This window comes from Schistocerca piceifrons, chromosome 5 (genome assembly GCF_021461385.2).
Source record: "Schistocerca piceifrons isolate TAMUIC-IGC-003096 chromosome 5, iqSchPice1.1, whole genome shotgun sequence".
NCBI lineage: Eukaryota > Metazoa > Arthropoda > Insecta > Orthoptera > Acrididae > Schistocerca > Schistocerca piceifrons.
Window position 1 is genome coordinate 297,616,455 of NC_060142.1, and position 20,307 is coordinate 297,636,761.

Consider the following 20,307-nt stretch of genomic DNA (forward strand, 5'->3'; position numbering starts at 1 on the left):
TTGTGCTTTACAACCTTCAATAAGCGATACTAAGTGTCTGGGACCTATCCTTGGATGCTCCTGCAGTTAACTAAAATCTTATTAACTTTTCTATCTCTGATCTGCGACGACGGAGGTTCTATCAAGACATTTTGACTAATTTATTAGGCAAATCGCCTTTGATGACAAGGGAGGGTTTCTCTAACGTAAAAAAAGGCCCATGTGCATGCCACAGGTACTCCGCTTCCCTAGCAGCCGTTTCCTGAGTGTCGTGTTCTCCTGACGTATTAAGGGGAACCCTGGAATTCTGCATCCGATAGTAGACGTTGAGAAATTTGTATCCGATACCGTCACAGAGTGGTCTGAGCCTCTGGTTTAGACCTTCCACTCTGCTGCAAACCAGAGGATCGCGATCAACCCTGGGAACGAGGATGCAAATAGTCAGCTTAGCCTGCACCCCGCGTGCGGCGCTAGTTGCCTTCAACAAATTAGCAATCCGACAAAGGAGCCGAGGAAGCCCTCAGAACCCAAGCGGCAGGCGTCATTCGTGCCAACATCTGCCACCACCTTACCCAGCCGGTTGCAACCAATGCGGTCGCTAGCTGCCGGCAGGGCCTCTTCCATATCACGAATGAGACCCCACCCCGGCAAACATACCGAGTGCACACTTCCGTTTTGTTCTGCCTTGCCTGCTATTTCCCTGAGTGGCTCCATCAACAACCTAACATTGGAGCTCCCAATGACAAGAATACCCACCCACTGCACTTGTCCTGAGGCATCCCGTGCCGGCTCAGAGATTTGATCAACACTGGGTAGCACCTCGAGCCTGTTGCTAAGGCCTAAGGAGCCAGACGCGCGACCTGCTCCCTCTTCCGCCTTCAGTCCAGTGACACGCATCTGCCACCCACTATAGTGTGATCGGGCCGCTCAGACGTTGCGAATCAGAAGATGCAGCGAACCAGGGTCACCTGGGAATTCCAATGGCATCAAAAGCCTCGCAGGCCTCGCACCAGTGCCACGACGCAGCCGCTACTTTGAACATTAGCCAGAAACTTGTCGATGGTGTCCAATGCTGCTTCCATGTGTTTTCGGACAGCAGCCAATTCTCCTTGTGTCCGCACACAACAAGTACAGTTCCTAGCCATATCGCAGTGTGTAAAAATAGTTTTAAGATCTCAAATGGTGCTACTGAGTTTAGAATGTACGCAAAATGTAACGAGGAGAATACAGAAACACTAAAAACTGATCTGTAGATTTCTCCCAGTGCTATGAGACAGCAAACACTTAAACAGAAATAAATTTCCCTACTGAAGTTGATGTATGTACAGTTATGTTACTAGAAACTCTGTTTATCCGAAAGCTACTGCACGAGATAAGTATGCAAACTAGAATGTACTGATCTAAAATGTATGCTATGTACCATTGCGAGATTTAAACTTAATCGTAAGGAAATATAATTCATCCATGAAAGGAGTGGGATACAAAACACTGGTTCAACCGAATCTTTGAATACTGGTCATCAGTCTGAGACTATTAACGACCAGGATTAATACAACAGATAGAGAAGATACAATGAAGAGCGGAGCGCTTTGTCACGGGGTATTTACTCAGCACGAGAGAATTACAGAGATGCTCCAATAACTCAAATGTAGGCGTTGTAATAAAGGCACGCTGGAAGAACGATTGTCGATAGAGCGCTGTATGACATTTAATTTCCCTGTTTTTGGGATCATTTCACAAAATGTATATGGGAGGAAAGAACAAGTAGCCGGACTCTTCCTAGAACGCATGCTTTCGAAATATCGACAGCAAATCCTACTGTGATATTTCGAAAGCATGCGTTCTAGGAAGAGTAGGGCTACATATTATTTCATCCCATACAGCGCTTTATCAACAATCGTTCATCCAACGCGCCACTTGTTAAAGGCAAAGACAGGGGGCAAAATGACACTCGTGACGAAAGTACCCTCGAGCACACAACATAAAGTGTCTCATATAGCTCAAATGGCTCTAAGCACTATGGGAATATCTGAGGTCATGAGTCCCCTAGACTTAGAAATACTTAAACCTAACTGACCTAAGGACATCACACACATCCGTGCCCAAGGCAGGATTCGAACCTGCGACCGTAGCAGCAGCGCGGTTAAGACTTAAGCGCCTAGAACCGATCGGCCCCAGCGGCCGGCTAAAGTGGCTATCCGAGTATAGACCTATGCAAGTCGCGATTATTTTTACATAATGACAATCTTACCTGAGTTTGTGCGAATGTGTGTGTGTGTGTGTGTGTGTGTGTGTGTGTGTGTGTGTGTTTGTGTAGATGGTTGGGTGGATGTGAAAGACAGAGATAGGCAGAGATACAAGACTAGAAACCGAAGAGAATTGCACTCATGTACTTACTTGTGCGGTAGCAGTAGGTTGGTGAAGTTGATGTGGACGCGCGTGTGTATGGAGCTGGTGGTGATGAGGTACTTGCAGCGCCTGTTGGGCGGGTAGAGGCCCGGGTACCCGGGGCTAGCCAGGACGCACGATCCTGGGTCCCCGCACGAGAAGTCCTGGTACAGCCAGTCGCATTCTGCCCACGTAAACAGAAAAGCGCCATCCGTCTCAAGTTGACAGCATTCACAAACTTCGTAACGACAACTCATATATGTAAGCGCTTCATCACAAACTGTATAATTCGGAAACACAAGAACACACAAATCTTAACACGCGTGCCCGTTTCTCTATTTCTATCCTGTAACACCAGAAACACATATTCTGCTGGAAAATGAAAGGAATTAAATCTTCTAAAAAGAATGTGACATATCTGGAATAATAGACACCACCCATATGCATACACAAGATTCGTGAAGGCTTGTATGATCACTCAGTAGAGTGCACTCTTTGCCCAACCTCGTGCAGGACTCGGTGTGATGCGACGAGCAAACAAAGGAAAAAGGGATAGCAGACGCTACTTTGGAAGTGTGTGGCAGATGGCTATTTGGACTGAGGTGGGGGGGAATCTGTATAGTACGGGAAGTTGTGTCCAAACACTGCACCCCTATGGCGTAGATGAGTAACACATCTGCTTGATAAGCAGAAGAGCCGGGTTCGATCCCTGGTCTTCGTACAAGTTGTCTCGTCAATGAATTCTATCATCTCCTGAACACGACAGAGATCGGGATTTCTCGTTTCTGAACCTATTCCATGTCCTTCCTCCGGATAAAACCGGGAAATGGACTCTGTTCTTTCGGAAACGTCCCGTACGCTATACGGTGTAATCATCGTTACCAGTATTCATGTACGCCGTAAAACCACAGGATAAGCCAAAAGTGAAATCAGGGGAAGTGACACGTAACTTGTGCAATTTTCCTGTCAGTAGATCTGTTTCAGATCGAAGCCTCGCGAACCTGTCGTCTCCCTATCACTCATTTCCTATAATTCTCTGACGGGTTATCACGATCTACTTGGCTTGCTCTGAGCACTGTGGGACTTAACATCTATGGTCATCAGTCCCCTATAACTTAGAACTACTTAAACCTAACTAACCTAAGGACATCACACAACACCCAGTCATCACGAGGCAGAGAAAATCCCTGACCCCACCGGGAATCGAACCCGGGAACCCGGGCGTGGGAAGCGAGAACGCTACCGCACGACCACGAGCTGCGGACACGATCTTCTTATTCACACATATCATTCTGTTAGTCTTAAGACATTTCCTATATTATTTTCAGCGAATGAGTGGCATGGCGGCCTGTGAGTGACACATGCGTATTTGGCTAGCACAGTTTACTGGATGGAAGGAAGAGTTATTATGCAGTTTGATTGTAATATACAGTTATAGAATTCAGTGCCCAAACTAACACAGATGATTACGGAGACAACAACACCAACATATTTCGTACAGCAACCATGTGGCGGAATGCACAGTTGGGCCATTCCATGCAGGAGGTTATTGTGCGTCACTGGGAATAAAAAGGTGTTAAATGTTTTTCATTTCTTTATTGTTGTGATCACTATTACATTACAATAAATGTTGAAAATGAGCATCATTAACCTCAGTGCAGAGATGGAACCGACGTAGCAGGGAGTCGTGTCTTCGCTGGAATATGAGTGGTGCGTTGTGTATTCCTGTGGCTGCTGCAACAATTCTTACAACCAATTCTGCCTGCGAGTCAACAGGATGGAATACACCTCGAATATCATGTAGCCCCAAAGAAATATGTATAATGTGGTGAGGTACGGAGATCATGCAGGTCAAAGTTCAGGTCTTCTTCAGCCGATCCACTGAGTGCCAGATGTACTGGTAAATACGGTGTGGACACCTGCGTGCGGGCTAACGTTCGCGATGCATTCGCTGGGCCCTCCCACTGACTCCTTCAGCGACACCGTAAACAAAGTGCATGTCCCTCAGCTGGCCCCATATGTAGCGCCGCTGTTAACACTGCAACTGACATGCTGGCATTAGGGTTACCAGCTGATTACTGACTCAGTATCGAAACGCATGACATCACAAGATACTATACATCTCAAACTAACTTTTGATGTAACAACTTTAGATGCAACATCTTTAATCTGCTCCACTCGTGTATACCTACGCATGCTCAGTGCTCAGGCGTGGGTTTTAGAAGCATGGTTGCTTCACGAGATATATTTTGTTTTTTTCTCCCGTATGCACTGGGCACCAAATTTTTGAACACACTGTATGTTTAAGAACCGAGTATTGTGTGTTAATTGTCGCATTTGCAATTAATTTTGATTATATTGAAGGTGGAGCCGCATTCTAAAAGGAAAATCGTCGAATAATGCGCAACACCGTCAACTACGAAGTTGGCGAGAGCACTGAGGGCGAGCAGGCATCGGGGGCTGCAACTGTACAGTCCAGCATCTCTGGCGTCGGTGCGATAGTCGGAGATGAGGTTAGAGCCGCACTGCAACAAGAAGACACTGTCAGGCATCTTTGTGCAGACCATCACTGGCGCTGTCACAGCAGTAGTGATGGAAAAGATACAGGAAACACCAAGAGATGAAAGTCAGCTACTCTAGGTCTGTGCTCCTAACAATTCATTAAAAGAATCAGAGAATAGGCACAGTTACTCGAAAAGAAGCTAATAGTGAAGTCTGATGGTCTTGAACAATATCAGACACGCAATAATCTAGACTATGGGATTCTGAAGTACAGCGGAGAGAGAACAAATGAATTAATTGTGAATCCTGGCTGAGAGAAGCTAGGGGTGTAGGTGACAGTGAAGTTGACGGCATTCACGGAATGGGACTTCGGATACATCTACATCTACGTGATTGCTCTGCTATTCACAATAAAGTGCTTGGAAGAGGGTTCTACGAAATATAGACCCTGTAGCAGTGGAGTTTATGTCGTGCAGGTAAAGAACAGAAATCTCCAGAGAGATGAAGGAACACTTGAAGGAGGACTGGCAATACACGAACATCTCATCTCTGAAAGATTCCACATTTTGAACATTTGGTTTGATTTGATTTGATTTATTGCTCATTTAGATAGCAGTTGCCTCATATTTTATAACAGGTCACCCATTTTACAATTTTTCATGTAGGATACAAAACATATTCAGTATTACAAACAGTCATTAAAGTTGTCAGCAATTACAATGGATGTAATAATTAATTAATAACACATTAAAAATTGAAAGAAAAAACGCAAATATATTGAGATTTCTAGAAGATATGGTGATAGATGATACGAAAGACTTGGATAGTAAGAGAGAGAGAGAGAGAGAGAGAGAGAGAGAGAGAGAGAGAAATGTTACTCTATGTGACCCAGGTTGGTCTGAAAGATCGGAACTACTTAGAGTCTTGCAGTTTCGGTCCGCTACAGTTTAATTTACTGATTAATATTTCTAAACACTGTTTACAAAGGCAGTACAACTATTATATACATAGTGGAAAGCGTAGTCGTGTGTGAGTGTACAGTATGTTATTTGTTGGGGTTATTAATTAACCTTCAGAAAATGGTTCAAATGGCTCTGAGCGCTACGGGACTTAACATCTGAGGTCATTAGTCCCCTGGAACTTAGAACTACGTAAACCTGACTAACCCAAAGACATCACACACATCCATGCCCGAGGCACGATTCGAACCTGCGACCATAGCGGTCGCGCGGTTCCAGCCAGGGCCCGGTTAATGATCCGTTAAAGACGATTTACAACTGAAGAAAGCAGGCGTCTACAAAATTCCCTGTGAATGTGGCTCTGCATGTATTGGCCAGACGACAAGAACTGTCCATGAACGATGTATAGAACATGAAAGATACACCCGTCTGCGGCAACCGTCAAAATCGGCAGTAGCAGAGCACTGTGTTTCATTGGGACATTCAATGGAATACAATGGAACAAAAATTTTAGCCCCGGTTTCCGGTTTTTGGGATTCCGTAATCAAGGAATCAGTGGAAATACGTCTTGCCAATAATATTATAAATCGTGACAACGGCTTTCAGCTGGATAAAAATTGGAATCCTGTTATTAAAATTATACAATCACAGCGGAATCGACAGTGTCATTCGATACTCAATGACTAGATGAACCTTTATTTACACCATCGAGGGCAGCACGTACAACTCGGCTATGCTGCGCATGTCAATACCTGACGCATGCGCTGTAGGATGCCAGTACATTTCGCATGCGCGAGATTCGGCATAAATACCGCGACTGCAACTGGGCTCTTCAGTAGTTGTGTACTCACCTGATGATGGCCGGACGTCTCTGGGCCGAAATATCGTGGCAGAATGTCGACGGGATCCGGCTGCATACCCGGAAATTATTAGAAGAAGAAATACGCCGGGAAAATTTCAGATTTGCCTACTGTTTGTACTTAAGCTAGGACTTGTTTACGGGGTTGATTGCATTTCACTGTTTATTTTGATAGAGTTTAATTATTTTAAATGCCGTCTAAGATTGTCTGTGGTTTGTGTTAGTGAAAGTATTTGCTATTTGAGTGTGTGTGTGTTTCGGTAATGCTGTCTGCGTTGGTGCATGAAATAGAACTGCTGTCTTACGAGCTTCGTGTGTGATTCAGTATTCTGTTATACAGCCTGTCTGCCTGTATTCATCATATAATGTCCTTGAGACGTCATCAGCGATTTTATTTACTATTTCCCACTTGCCTTTGTCTTTTATTACCCATATCGTGACATTGATGGACAGCGTTGGTGTCTGGTGTGCTCCTCTGTAGTGTATCTGTGTCAGTGAATAAGTATGTATTCTGGGGATCCATGTTCCTCGCATGCACAAGCAGCGAGTCCGGCTGCGGCCTACGCTGTGTAAGTGCTCAGAGTGAGGACCGTGACCTGTCAGAAAGTGGACCGCACCCCGGCTGGGATTGATATCGCTCAGTCTTAGACGTTCCCTAACATCCGGGAAAAACTGGTGTAGCCTACTGTCCTTATCGCTTAATGTCCAACCGCTTTGCAAGGTATCCACCGCCTATTTAAGAGTTGGTGCTTCTCCGTAACGTCCTGTCCGGTAATCTCGTTTACATTATCTCGTGAAACCCTTCTCAGCCAGTACATTGCAGCCCCAAACCGAATGGCTATTTCGATAAGGAAGCTTCCAAGCACCATGCAGAGTGATTCCATTGGCGTGGTGTTGAAAGCTCCTGACAGCGTTACCAGGGCACCCTCCGCCCTCACCACACGACGTTCCGATTGGTCACCAGACGTACTCTGTGGGCCCATGTACTGGCTGCAAAACAGATTACATACTCAAAAAGCGCACAAAGGTAAGTTCTCAGTGAATTCAATGGTTCCCTGACGTTTGTTATGTCGAGTCTAGCAAACCTGTGCGTGAACTTGGCAGCCCTGTCGGTCGTTCTGATGTGTTCGTCAAATGACAGTCGTTCGTCGTGTTAGACATCAAGATATCGTGTTTTCCGTTGTCTGCGAATGCTAATGTCGTGTAGTTTTATGTTAAGATTACTTTATAGGGTTCCTTTGGGTAGTATATAAACTACACTACTGGCCATTAAAATTGCTACACCACGAAGATGACATGCTAAAGACGCGAAATTTAACCGACAGAAAGAAGATGCTGTGATATGTAAATGATTAGCTTTTCAGAGCAATCACACAACGGTGGCACCGGTGGGGACACCTGCAACGTGCTGACACAAGGAAAGTTTCCAACCGATTTTTCATACACAAACAGCAGTTGACTGGCGTTGCCTGATGAAACGTTATTGTGATCCCTCGTTAAGAAGGAGAAATGCGTACCATCGCGTTTCCGACTTTGATAAAGGTCGAATTGTAGCCTATCGCGATTGCGGTTTATCGTATCGCGACATTTCTGCTCGCATTTGTCGAGATCCAATGACTGTTAGCAGAATATGGAATCGGTGGGTTCAGGAGGGTAATACGGAACGCCGTGCTGGATCCCAACGGCCTCGTATCACTAACAGTCGAGATGACAGGCACTTATCCGCAATGCTGTAACAGATTGTGCAGCCACGTCTCGATCGCTGAGACAACAGATGGGGACGTAGCAAGACAACAACCATCTGCACGAACAGTTCGACAACGTTTGCAGCAGCATGGACTATCAGCTCGGAGACCATGGCTGCGGTTACACTTGACGCTGCATCACAAACAGGAGCACGACGAACCTGGGTGCACGAATGGCAAAACGTCATTTTTTCGGATGAATCCATGTTCTGTTTACAGCATCATGATGGTCGCATCCGTGTTAGGCGACATCGCAGTGAACGCACATTGGAAGCGTGTATTCGTCATCGCCACACTGGCGTATCACCCGGCCTGATGGTATGGGGTTCTATTGGTTACACGTCTCGGTCACCTCTTGTTCGCATTGACGGTACTTTGAACAGTGGACGTTACATTTCAAATGTGTTACGACCCGTGGCTCTAACCTTCATTCTATCCCTGCAAAACCCTACGTTTCAGCAGGATAATGCGCGACCGCATGTTGCAGGTCCTGTACGGGCCTTTCTGGATACAGAAAATGTTAGACTGCTGCCCTGGCCAGTATATTCTCCACATCTCTCACCAATTGAAAACGTCTGGTCAATGATGGTCGACCAACTGGCTCGTCACAATACGCCAGTAACTACTCTTGATGAACTGTGGTATCGTGTTGAAGCTGCATGGGCAGCTATACCTGTACACTCCATCCAAGCTCTGATTGACTCAATGCCCAAGCGTATCAAAGTCGTTATTACGGCCAGAGGTGGTTGTTCTGGGTACTGATTTCTCAGGATCTATGCACCCAAATTGCGTGAAAAAGTAATCACATGTCACTTCTAGTATAACATATTTGTCCAATGAATACCCGTTTATCATGTGCATTTCTTCTTGATGTAGCAATTTTAATGGTCAGTAGTGTATTTTGTGTAAAGCCACCGCCAACCGGGGTGGCCGAGCGGTTCTAGGCGCTACAGTCTTGAACCGCGCGACCACTACATTCGCAGGTTCGAATCCTGCCTCGGGCATGGATGTGTGTGATGTCCTTAGGTTAGTTTGGTTTAAGTAGTTCTACGTTATAGCGGACTGATGACCACAGCAGTTAAGTCGCACAGTGCTCAGAGCCATTTTATTTGTAGAGCCGCCTGAAGTTTATTATTTTTGTTCCACTGGCTAATGCTTGTGAGTAGTTATGTTGATTGGTGCTCAAGTTGCGGTTTTGAGTGCGCGAAGACCACCTCCAGAAGGTCATCTGCTTACGCTATCGCCCCGTTCGCACGGTTATCCCCATCCAGTTGATGTAGAAGGGGTTCAAAGGCGATATCCCAAAAGACGGGGACACAGAATGATCCTTGTGGCCAAACTTTGGTGATTCTTTTAATGGCTTTTTGACTACTCTCACGCCATTCAACCACCCTGCTTCTACGGCAGGCTGACAGGCTATCGTACACGGCCTTAGGTACCTGCATCTCTCTGAGTGTTGGAAACATTACGGGCCACCAGAGACTACTAAGGGACCGCAAAATGTCTATAATAATTGCTACGGCGTATTTGTTTTCCATTTCTGTTTCCTCTATTCTTAACAACAAGCATGTCTGCATGGTGGCCCATTGGTACATTTCACGATGTAGATACTTAGCTACTTAATTTAATGCGTCATCTATAGATTTTCCGGCACTGCAACCGAATTGATGCAGACTAAGACAAAGGAGCTACCTGAGCGTTTGCAAGCGATCGCAGAGAAGTCGTTTCTGGCTCTTGGCCAGGGTGTTAATTAAGCACATAGGTCTATACGTTTTTTTTTTTTTTTTGGACCTGAAGCATACTTGTCTTCTAATTTTTTAATTATGAAGGCACTTGCTATTTTCCAAATCGCAAGTACCTGTCCCAGCCGTAACGCTTCATTCCGTAGATCCGTCAGGTATGGAACAACCTGTGGAGCAACAATTTTCAGTGTCTCGGAATGGATACCATCTGGCACAAAGGCTTTTTTGTACTTTAGTTTGGCAATCGCTAGCATGACATCCTCACGTGCAAAGGGAATAACGGCAGTACCATATTCATAGAAAGAGTTATTACGGCTCGTTGTCCAGTCCAATTGTTGCTCGTCATCGGGGAGGCCTTTGTTTAGCAGTAATTCCACAGGACTTCTTCATCCCTCTGTTATGGCACCGTCATCTCGTCTCACCGTTGCTAACACTAACGGCGTCTTCAGACGCTCCCTTTGCATTTTGAAGGGTTCCCTCAATTGTTGATTAGGAGCTGCTTCTGCACGTGTGTGTTCCAATGCTCTTCTCGAGTTTTTCGTAGCCCTTGTCTGTAACGTTGTTTTGCTTCCCTGAACTGTATGAGTCTGACATCTCTGTCCCGTGCCGTTGTCGCTCTTTGATACCATGTCCTTTGTTTCTTGCTTCTTTGCGCAACCTTGTTAGTCTTCTAGTCCATGGTATGTTTACCTTACGTCCTATGTCAACGGTGGAATTATAGCCCTTTGTGCTTTTTGTAGTAAATCAAAATATGTGCTGTATAGTCCACTGACCCCTAAAGTGCAAGATGGGTGAACGCGTCAATCATCTGTCGCAGTTTTGCCTAGCCCGTCTTATGAAATAACAATTTCCGATGTTTGTGCTGTGCAGGTGTGTCTATTTGTGTGCCTATGTTCACGATAATAGCATTGTGGACACTGTGAGTATCGCCATTCATGACCTCCCACTCCATTACAAGTGGCACAGCATTTGCTATTGTTTTGTCAATCCTGCTGCTAGCTCCCGATGGCGCAATGTAGGTGCGTGGCTGGTTCGATTTGTTGACTTTGTACAGGCTGTGTTCAGTTACCCCCTCATGGACTTGGTGCCACCGGTCGTTCGTTGTGTCAGAGTGCCAAATAGTGGACCTAGCATTTATATCTGCAGGTATTAGTAAGTTTCTGTTATTGGCGTATTGACAATGTCTCTGATGTAACTGAGATATGGTTTAATGTCTTGCGAGTACTGCGCGTACAACGACGCATTAATCGACTTCTTGATTTCGTGCACTATTTTAACTGTTGCGAAGTGATCGGTACATAGATGAGCTATCTGTGTAACTGTAAAGTTTAGATTTGTGACAACTAAATCAGTTTTCGCATTGGATGTCGCTGTTACGATGATTTGTTTGTGATCAGCAGCTACTAGTTTGCCGTTCCTGGTGTAGGATTCCTGCAAGCAGACTACGTCCGCGTGAACTTCGATCACTAGTTTACATAGCTCCATACTAACTAGTGTTTGGTTGAAACTTCCTAGCAGCTTAAAACTGTGTGCCGGACCGAGACTCGAACTTGGGACCTTTGCCTTTCACGGGCAAGCTGTGAGGACGGGGCATGAGTCCTGCTTGGGTAACTCATATGGTAGAGCACTTTCCCACGAAAGGCAAAGGTCCCGAGTGTGAGTCTCGGTCCGGCACACAGTTTTAATCTGTCAGGAAGTTTTACTCCTCTGCAGAGTGAAAATCCCATGTTAGTGTTTGGTTGTTCGCGTTCAGCTGCATGAGTTTCGTGGATGTCGGGTGTATAAAAAACATTTAGACCTCTCTTCATTGTAACTGAAGTATACTCGTCTGTGGACCCTAGAAAAGTCTTTGATTACATTTTCTAGAATGAGCTTTTAGACCGTTTCTTGTGCAGGTTTTGTGTAGCAGAGCATTCAGTTCCTTAACGTCCGTCGGTATATTATCTGATTTCAGCAAAAGTCTGTCGGTTTGATCATCGGTTGGCGTATTGTGGCACCTTTTGAGTTGCAAATTCTAGTTACATGTCGCTGTGCTGTTTGGAAAGTGTGTCTGTTTTCTAGTCTCGAAAGGCGTATACTTTCTTCCAACTTTAAAACGTCTCTGATCCCTAAGTTCTTTGTCTGGGTCTGATCGTTCTCTCGCTGTCTGCTCGGGCTGCGAGTATGTTGTGGGTGTCTGTATTTCCTGTTTTGCGTCGTATCCGTGTTTACGCTGGAGTTTATGTGGTTGAAGGTGTGTTACGTCGGCTGTTTGTTTGTATTCTTTTGGAATCTCTAAGTTTTCACTTTTTTCCTTCCGTGCACTCCATCATCAAGCGTTGTGATGTTGTGTGCCGTGTTATTTGTGTTTGTGAACGCCACTGAGATGAACGTCATTGGTTTGAATTAGGTTTTGCACTTTTCGGTGTTGTATACCCCGTTGTGTTTCAGAGCGTTATATCTGTGTTCTGTCACGGTGCTGTTTCCTATGTCTGTGTTTTGGTTGTATCTTTAGATTTCTGTGCACGTTTTGTGAGCTGTGTGGTTCTTGGTGCCCATTTCTTCATTCATTTTATGTTGTTTTTGTCTGTGATGTCTACGCTTTCCACAGTCATTCCTAATTCCATTTCTGTTTCTTCTATTCTTAACAACAAGCATATCTGCAAGGTGGCCTATTGGTACATTTCAAGTTGTAGATGCTTAGCTACCTCATAGTCCATGGCACCTTGCATGCACAGTATACCGATGTGTTCCGTTGTCTGTGAGTGAAGACGCTGGAACACGTCGCTGGTAACCAGTGACGGGAGGATTTCAGTATTATCGAATGTCTCTGGGAGGAAGCCCATTTGTTGCCACCATGCAAATGCGTTGCGCCATGACCTCGCCCGGGTAGCTGGAGACTTGCGTTTCTGGCGGTGAATGTCTTCGTATGCGCTGTACAGGTATGTGGAATTAAGGTCCTCTTGACATGTCATGGTCCTAGTACATTTTACGGGAGTGACAGTGATCAATGTATTACAGATATTTCCAATTGAAAACAGTGTTGATCACAATTTATTTATAAGGGTGACCGGTTTCGACAACTACTGTGGTCAACTTCGGACCAATGAGTAAGAACCTCCTTCTGCCGGAGAGTCACTACTCAAGTGATTCTCCAGCGGAAGGAGGTTCTTACTCATTGGTCTGAAGTTGACAACAGTAGTGGTCGAAACCTGTCACCGTAATAAATAAATTGTGATCAGCACTGTTTTAATAGTAAATACTAGTAGATATAGTTTTGACCTTAGTAGTCTGTGTTAGCAATCAGTTTTTCAAGTAACTGTTTGTATGTAGAACATTCCGGACCGCCTCATTTGTTGCAAATACGGTTAATGTACAGACATGGTAAGAAAACAACTGCCTTTTCAGTACAGTCGGTTTGGAAGTGTCCCAGTTTGGCGCATTTTTAGCAGAGTACTGCGTCTCGCCCTAAGTCATCCTAAGTGTAGCATTTCTGCACCCTTATGAATTTTTGAAAAGGGCGGATTCTAGATTTGGGGTACAAGTTGTTTCGACAAATGATGGCGGAACAATGATGGGGACACACGATGGAAGAAGATCAAACACACGGCCGTTTGAGCTGCTTGAAGATTATTTTAGCCTGTTGTGGGCTTTGTGATCCGTAACGGTCACAAATATTTCAGCCGTTGGTTTTCCGACCGTCAAAGGAAGTCGCTACTTTGAGTGACGTTCTGCCGACTGTTCTGTAATAAGAAAATCCGTTCACAATTTATCCAGGCATACGACTGTCCAGGTACATATTACATACGCATATTTAAGGTATTTATCTATTTTTTTATTCTTTTCCTTTTAACTTTTTATTATAATTTTATTTATACCTTTCGTTCTTCCTACAGCATCACTAAGACACATGATTTAACTTCTTGTCTTATTTTAAGAACTTTAATTTCTCACTCAATTACTTTTAAGTAAGACAGAGTTTTCCAACATCTTCTTAAATCCCCAAAAAACGTCACATGTTCTTATAATGTTTTTTCACCGTTTGTCAAAAATCTATGGATCCCTTTCTTCCTTTTGGAAGGGCAGGCCAATGAAATAGTATTTTCGTGTAAATTTCAGATATAGCAGTTACAGTTTCCTCCTTTAGCTTACTTATCAGAAAGTGTATATTAGAATATTTCTGATTCACTGAGGACCTAAGTTTTCCACGCCAACCTTCGACGACATTCGTAGTCCGGTGTCGCTGGTTAAAAATATTACACATTTCAGTCTGTATGCTAGGATTTTCCATTCATTGATTGACCAAACGGTCTGCCAATTTTAGAACATTTTCTGCGTTAGACGTTACCTCCACTACTACCATCCACAGTTAGTCAACATTATTTGGTGAAAGATGTGCCAGTACAGCACACATGCGGTGAAACAAGCGGATTCTACTCTATCCCTGTATTTTTCCATTAATCCCAGTTATAGTAATTTCTTCCACAGACACTGGTGAAGAAAAAACTTACAACCCGAACGAGACATTTTGAGGAATACCGTTTTCATAGAATGAATTGTAGCCACTTGAAAGTCTAGCAGTTCGGTGACCATCCAAGCATCTTATTTTTTATTCCCGAAAAAAGTATATGATATAGATGTGGGCTTTTGCTGGGAGCATAGCTCATAAAACAGGAACTACCTCCATCTCTTCTATTATACTTATGAAGTCGACAATTATCGTGTACAGTGAGTTGAATTGTTTCGAACAACTGCCAAATGTCTCGGCCATAAGAACAGTTCCATTTTCACATGGGACGTTCTACACCTCTTCACAAACGAACATCAAAATACTTTTCTAAGGGGAAGACTCATCATCAGTCTTCAGGAACACTACCACATTCCGTTAATTACAAAATGTCCTCGCTCAGTAGTAAACTGTGTTGTTCCAATATCTTCCATTTTTGCTTTACAGAATGCATTCTCGGAGTTATAATCTGGCATATTTGCAACGAAATTTAAATCGACATCTTTCATACTTTTAGTCACCTCTTTAAAAATGTGGAAACAGGACTGTCTTTTCTTTGTGGACTGTTTTTCTACAGTTATGCTTTCGTTTCCTAATCTGCACATCTACTTCAACAGGTGAGCAAGAATTTTGCTGTATAGTCGTGATTCGGCCACTAGTAATTTTTGAACGTCATGTCGGATTTACGCACAGCCTCTTTGTACACTCATGACATTTTCTGTTCACATCGTAGCGATGAACATCCTTGAAAAGACATGGCTCCCGTTTCGTTGATGTAAATATTTCAATTGCTCACGGTGCACAGAACTCGAATAACTTAGATCTAAGAAACTATACGGAAACAACGCTGTCGGCGTGAACTCTGCCCGAGTGTAGGTGGCAACAATTCCACTACTGGTGAACGCCTAGCGTAAATCAGCAGGTAGGGAAATTCAGGTCGAAAAACCCACAGTGCAAAATTGTTTCGCTGAAAGTTCCACGGTAATTGCAGCACGTACAAAAGGGTCGAAAACACGACGGTCGGATAGCCCACGTAGCTCCCGTAACTGCGGCACGCCAAGGTGATACAGACAAAAGTACCACCCTGCTCCCTACCTTTACCTGAGCCGTTTTCGCCTTCTGTTTCCTCCGCTTTCCACACAAAGCTCATTCCTCATGGTGTGTACCCGTGAAGGCGCTGACCCAGTGCAGAATGTAGTGTCATCCAGGGGTATCCTTTCACGTGCTGCACCTATACTCACCATGCCCAAAATCGCACACTGATATGGCCAATCTCTGCCAGCTCATCTCACCAAATTCCGCGTTCTGTTTAGAGATACCCTGAAACGCTAAAGAAAGTGGTATAGGCATGCCTATTCAAATGCAGAGATATGTCAACAGGCAGAATACGGCGCTGCGGTCTGCAACGTCTATATAAGACAACAAGTATCTGGCGCCGTTGTTAGATCAGTTACTGCTGCTACAATGGCCGGTTATCAAAACTTAGCAAGTTGGAATGTAGTGTTGTAGTCGGCGCACGAGCGATGGGACACAGCATCTGCGAAGTAGCGATGAAGTGGGGATTTTTCCATAAGACCATTTCACGACAACGCTGCGGCCGGGAAAAGATCCTGTAAGAACGGGACTAACGACGACTGAAAAGTACCGTTCAACGGGACAGAACTGTAATCCTTCTGAAAACTGATGCAGATTTCAATGCTGGGCCATCATCAAGTGTCAGTGTGGAACCCGTTCAACAAAACCTCATCGAAATGGGCTTTCGGAGGCAAAGGCCCAATCGCGTACTGTTGATGACCGCACGACACAAAGCTTTACGCCTCGGCTAGGCCTGTCAACACCGACATCTGACTGTTTATGACTGGAAACATGTTGCTTGGTCGGACGAGTCAGCTTTGAAATTGTACCGAGCGAATAGACGTTTATGGTTATGGAGAAAACCTTATGAATCCATGGACGCTGTATGTCAACAGCGGTCTGTTCAAGCTGGTGAAGGCTATGTAATGGTGTGAGGCGTGTGCTTTTGGGGTGATATGGGACCCGTGATACATCTAGATACGTCTCTGACAGGTGACACGTACGTGATCATCATGTTTGATCACCTGCATGCATTTATGTCCATTGTGCATTCCGACGGGCTTGGACAATTTCAGCAGGATAGTGCGACACTCCACAATTCCAGAACTGCTAGAGAGTGGAGTGACTCCAGGAACGCTCTTCTGCGTTTAAACACTTTCGTTGGCCACCAAACTCGTCAGACATGAACACCTTTGAGCAAATCTGGGATGCCTTGAAACGACTGTTCAGAAGAGACCTCCACCCGTTCGTACTCTTACTGACTCGTGGACAGTCCTGCTGGATTCATGGCGTCATTTCCTTCCAGCACTACTTCAGACAGTAATCGAGTCCATGCTATGTAATGTCGCAAACTTCATCGTGCTCGCGGGGGCCCTACACAATATTAGGCAGTGTACCAGTTTCTTTGGCTCTTCAAAGTGTATACATCCATTTGAAACTGACTCAAAGCGGTCAACCTTACCAATTCTGTAAATCTACATTGGTTATGTCTTTCAAACACATAATAAAAATAACAGACCTCGGGGGTGGGTTAAGAGCGTATAAACGCTCTGTACTGCACACCTCCAGCAATACTGACAATAAACGTATGGAATGTATGTTCTTAGAGATCAAATCGCTAAACAGCAAGTGCCTAATCTGTTTCCTCTAAGAAAACTCATAATGTAGGCAGACTGGCCTGTACGAAATGTTTCCTTGCAAGTGTCGATTCGACATACAAACATATAATTATAGCCTATTATAATAGCTTTAATTTTCTCTAGGACAGCATCTAGAATGTGAAATTCTAGCGTATGCCTTCTTCTTGAAATCTGATGCTGTTCAACTACCACCTACCCATCACACAGCCAGTAGTTACACTCTCATATGTACAACGACATCCCAAGAGTAATTCGTATCTTTCAAACATATGCACCTGACATGTCTTCCCATTAAATAATTTTCTTGACGTACTCAACAGAAAGTCCAATACTAGAATTACTGTTGACTGCCTACAGAGTCTTGAAACACGTCAAAGTACCTGAACTTGCAGCTGAGGTGCGGGAAATAGTTGGATAGACGATTTTCATTACTTTGTCGGACATAAACGAAACGTTCTTGGATACAATAACAAAGTTATTCAACTCTGTGATAAACAGGCTCTCCTAAATGACGGAACACCGAGAAGGGAATGTGGACTTTGGCTTACTGATGAGCTAAAACAACTAATGAAGGTAAGAGAGTATGCATATCGGACATATATATTGTGTCATAAATCTGAAAATAATACGGATTAAAGAAAGAAGCGGAACAGAATCAGTGAAGGTGTGAGAAAAGCTGTACTCAGACATGTCCATGCATTAAATGACAACAGATACAAATTAGCTGTCGAATTGAAAATCCTGTTTATGCTTGATACAGGAAAGTAAAATATGCAGCTCATCCCTTTGTGCTGAACTGGTTATTCAACAAAACAAAAATGGACCAGCAATCAAAACGGAGACTTATTGTTAATTTCCTGGGGACAAACGATGCTAGCCAAGAAAAATTCTGTCTTCAGCATTTTACTAGCAATTCTGCCAAACATTTTATCAAGCGTGTTAGAAGACCGTCAATTCGACATGGTGCCATCCAAATAATGAAGTCTGTGGCTGACCAACTATTGTTCATTTGAAGAGATATTTTCAACCACTCCTTGGCCTGCAAATATGGACTACTTAACAAGGACGTTCTCACCCAACACTGTGATTATAGGCCTATTTTTATTCTTCTGACGATATCCAAGATTACATAACCCACGAATAGCTAGCCAACTCTTAACGAGAAACAACCTTCTAGATGAACACCAATCAGTTTTCCAGCACATCGACACCCAACATCTGCTTTAATAAAACTGACAAGGATAGACAACAGGCCAGTTTACTTACTAAATTTAACAGCCTGAATTTTTCATCAAGCGCAGTGCAATGTTTTCGATCGTACCTGGAGTCTCGCCAACAATGCATCATGTGCGGCAACACAAAGTCGCTATGAAAACTCGTAGCATCAGGTATCCCCTCCCGCCCCCTCCCCGCCACCCGTTAGGTATTACTTCATACACTCTTATCAATGCTGTCACATCAGTTTTGTTCTACTGTAAATACCACATACGTGCTGATGACATCCAGGAGCATCTAATTCCAAAACCAATAAAATTGAATAAAGTCATTGAGAATCTCTATGCTGACCTTTGTCCTCTGTCAAAACGGGCACAGAATATAGGCTTAAAGCTCAATCGAACCAAAATACAAGGTACACTGGTTGATTATTCTAGGTTCAATAACCAGAAATATCGGCATTCCCCACCATTTATAATCTTAAATGGGATAAATATGAAATTCTCTACCTGTGAATATCAGTAATCCGGTACAACATCAAATCTCCTGAGACCGGAAAAAGATCCTGCAAGACAGGAACCAACTACGACTGAAAAAAAGCGTCCAAAGTGACAAAAGTGCAATCCTTCCGCAAATTGCTGCAGTTTTCAATGCTGCGCCATTAACAAGAGTCAGTGTGCGAACAATCACCGATATGGACATTCGGAACTGAAAGCCCACTCGCGTACCGTTAATGACTACACGACACAAAGCTTTTTACGCCTCGCCTGGGCCTGTGAATACCGAAATTGGACTGTTGATGACTGGAAATATGTTACCTGGTTTGAAATTGTACAAAGCGGATGGATGTGTAAGGGTATGGAGACAACCTCACGAATCCATGGCTCCTACATGACAACAGGGGTCTGTTCAAGCTGATGAAGGCTCTGTAATAGCGTGGGGCGTGTGCAGTTGAAGTGTTGTGGGACCACTGATATGTATAGATACGGCTCTGACAGGTGGCACTCGTAAGCACCCTGTCTGATCACCTGCATCCATTCATGTCCATTGTGCATTCCGACGAGCTTGGGCAGTTTCAGCAGGACAATGCGACACCCCACACTTCCTAAATTGCTACAGAGTGGCTCGAGGAACCCTCTTCTGAGTTTAAACACTTCCGCTGGCAACTAAACTCCTCATGAACGTTATTGAGCATATCTGGGATGCCTTGCAACGTGCTGTTCAGAAGTGACCTCCACCCCTCCGTGGACAGCCCTGCTGGCTCATGGCGTCTATTTCTGCCAGTACTACTTCAGACAATTTTCAATTCAATAAACTTCATCAGCAGCCGTATACTTTAAGATATTTTATTTCGAACGCGCACCAGTTTCGGCAATTTACAAATCATTTTGCCAACTTCAGCCCCCAAAGTGTTTTTAGAATCAACAAGCTTGTCATATAGCGCCATAAAATTGATGTCACACTTTCGAATGAATCAGCGACATAACCATTGGGATTCATGATATCCAGTTTTATGACGCTATACGATAATTTCGCTTATTCGAGAAATGCGTATGGGGCCTGAAGATGGCAAAATTAATTGCCAAAACTGGCTGATTTCAAAATAAAATAAACTATCTTAAAGTGTACGGCTGTTGGTAAAGTTTATTGAATTGAAAAGTACGTACCAGCCGATGTCCCCTGGCCATAATGGACCGACAGAGAATTCAGACATTAGT

The 20,307-nt window shown here is 44.1% G+C and overlaps 1 protein-coding gene across 1 annotated transcript in view; it reads right to left on the reverse strand.

Moving 5' to 3' along the window:
• Positions 1–20,307, reverse strand: part of LOC124798953 — a 356,047-nt gene that overhangs the window by 202,163 nt on the left and 133,577 nt on the right. Inside the window, exon 6 of the mRNA XM_047262487.1 lies at positions 2,377–2,551. Within this exon, the coding sequence (XP_047118443.1) occupies positions 2,377–2,551 (175 nt within the window). The remainder of the gene's footprint in view (positions 1–2,376; positions 2,552–20,307) is intronic.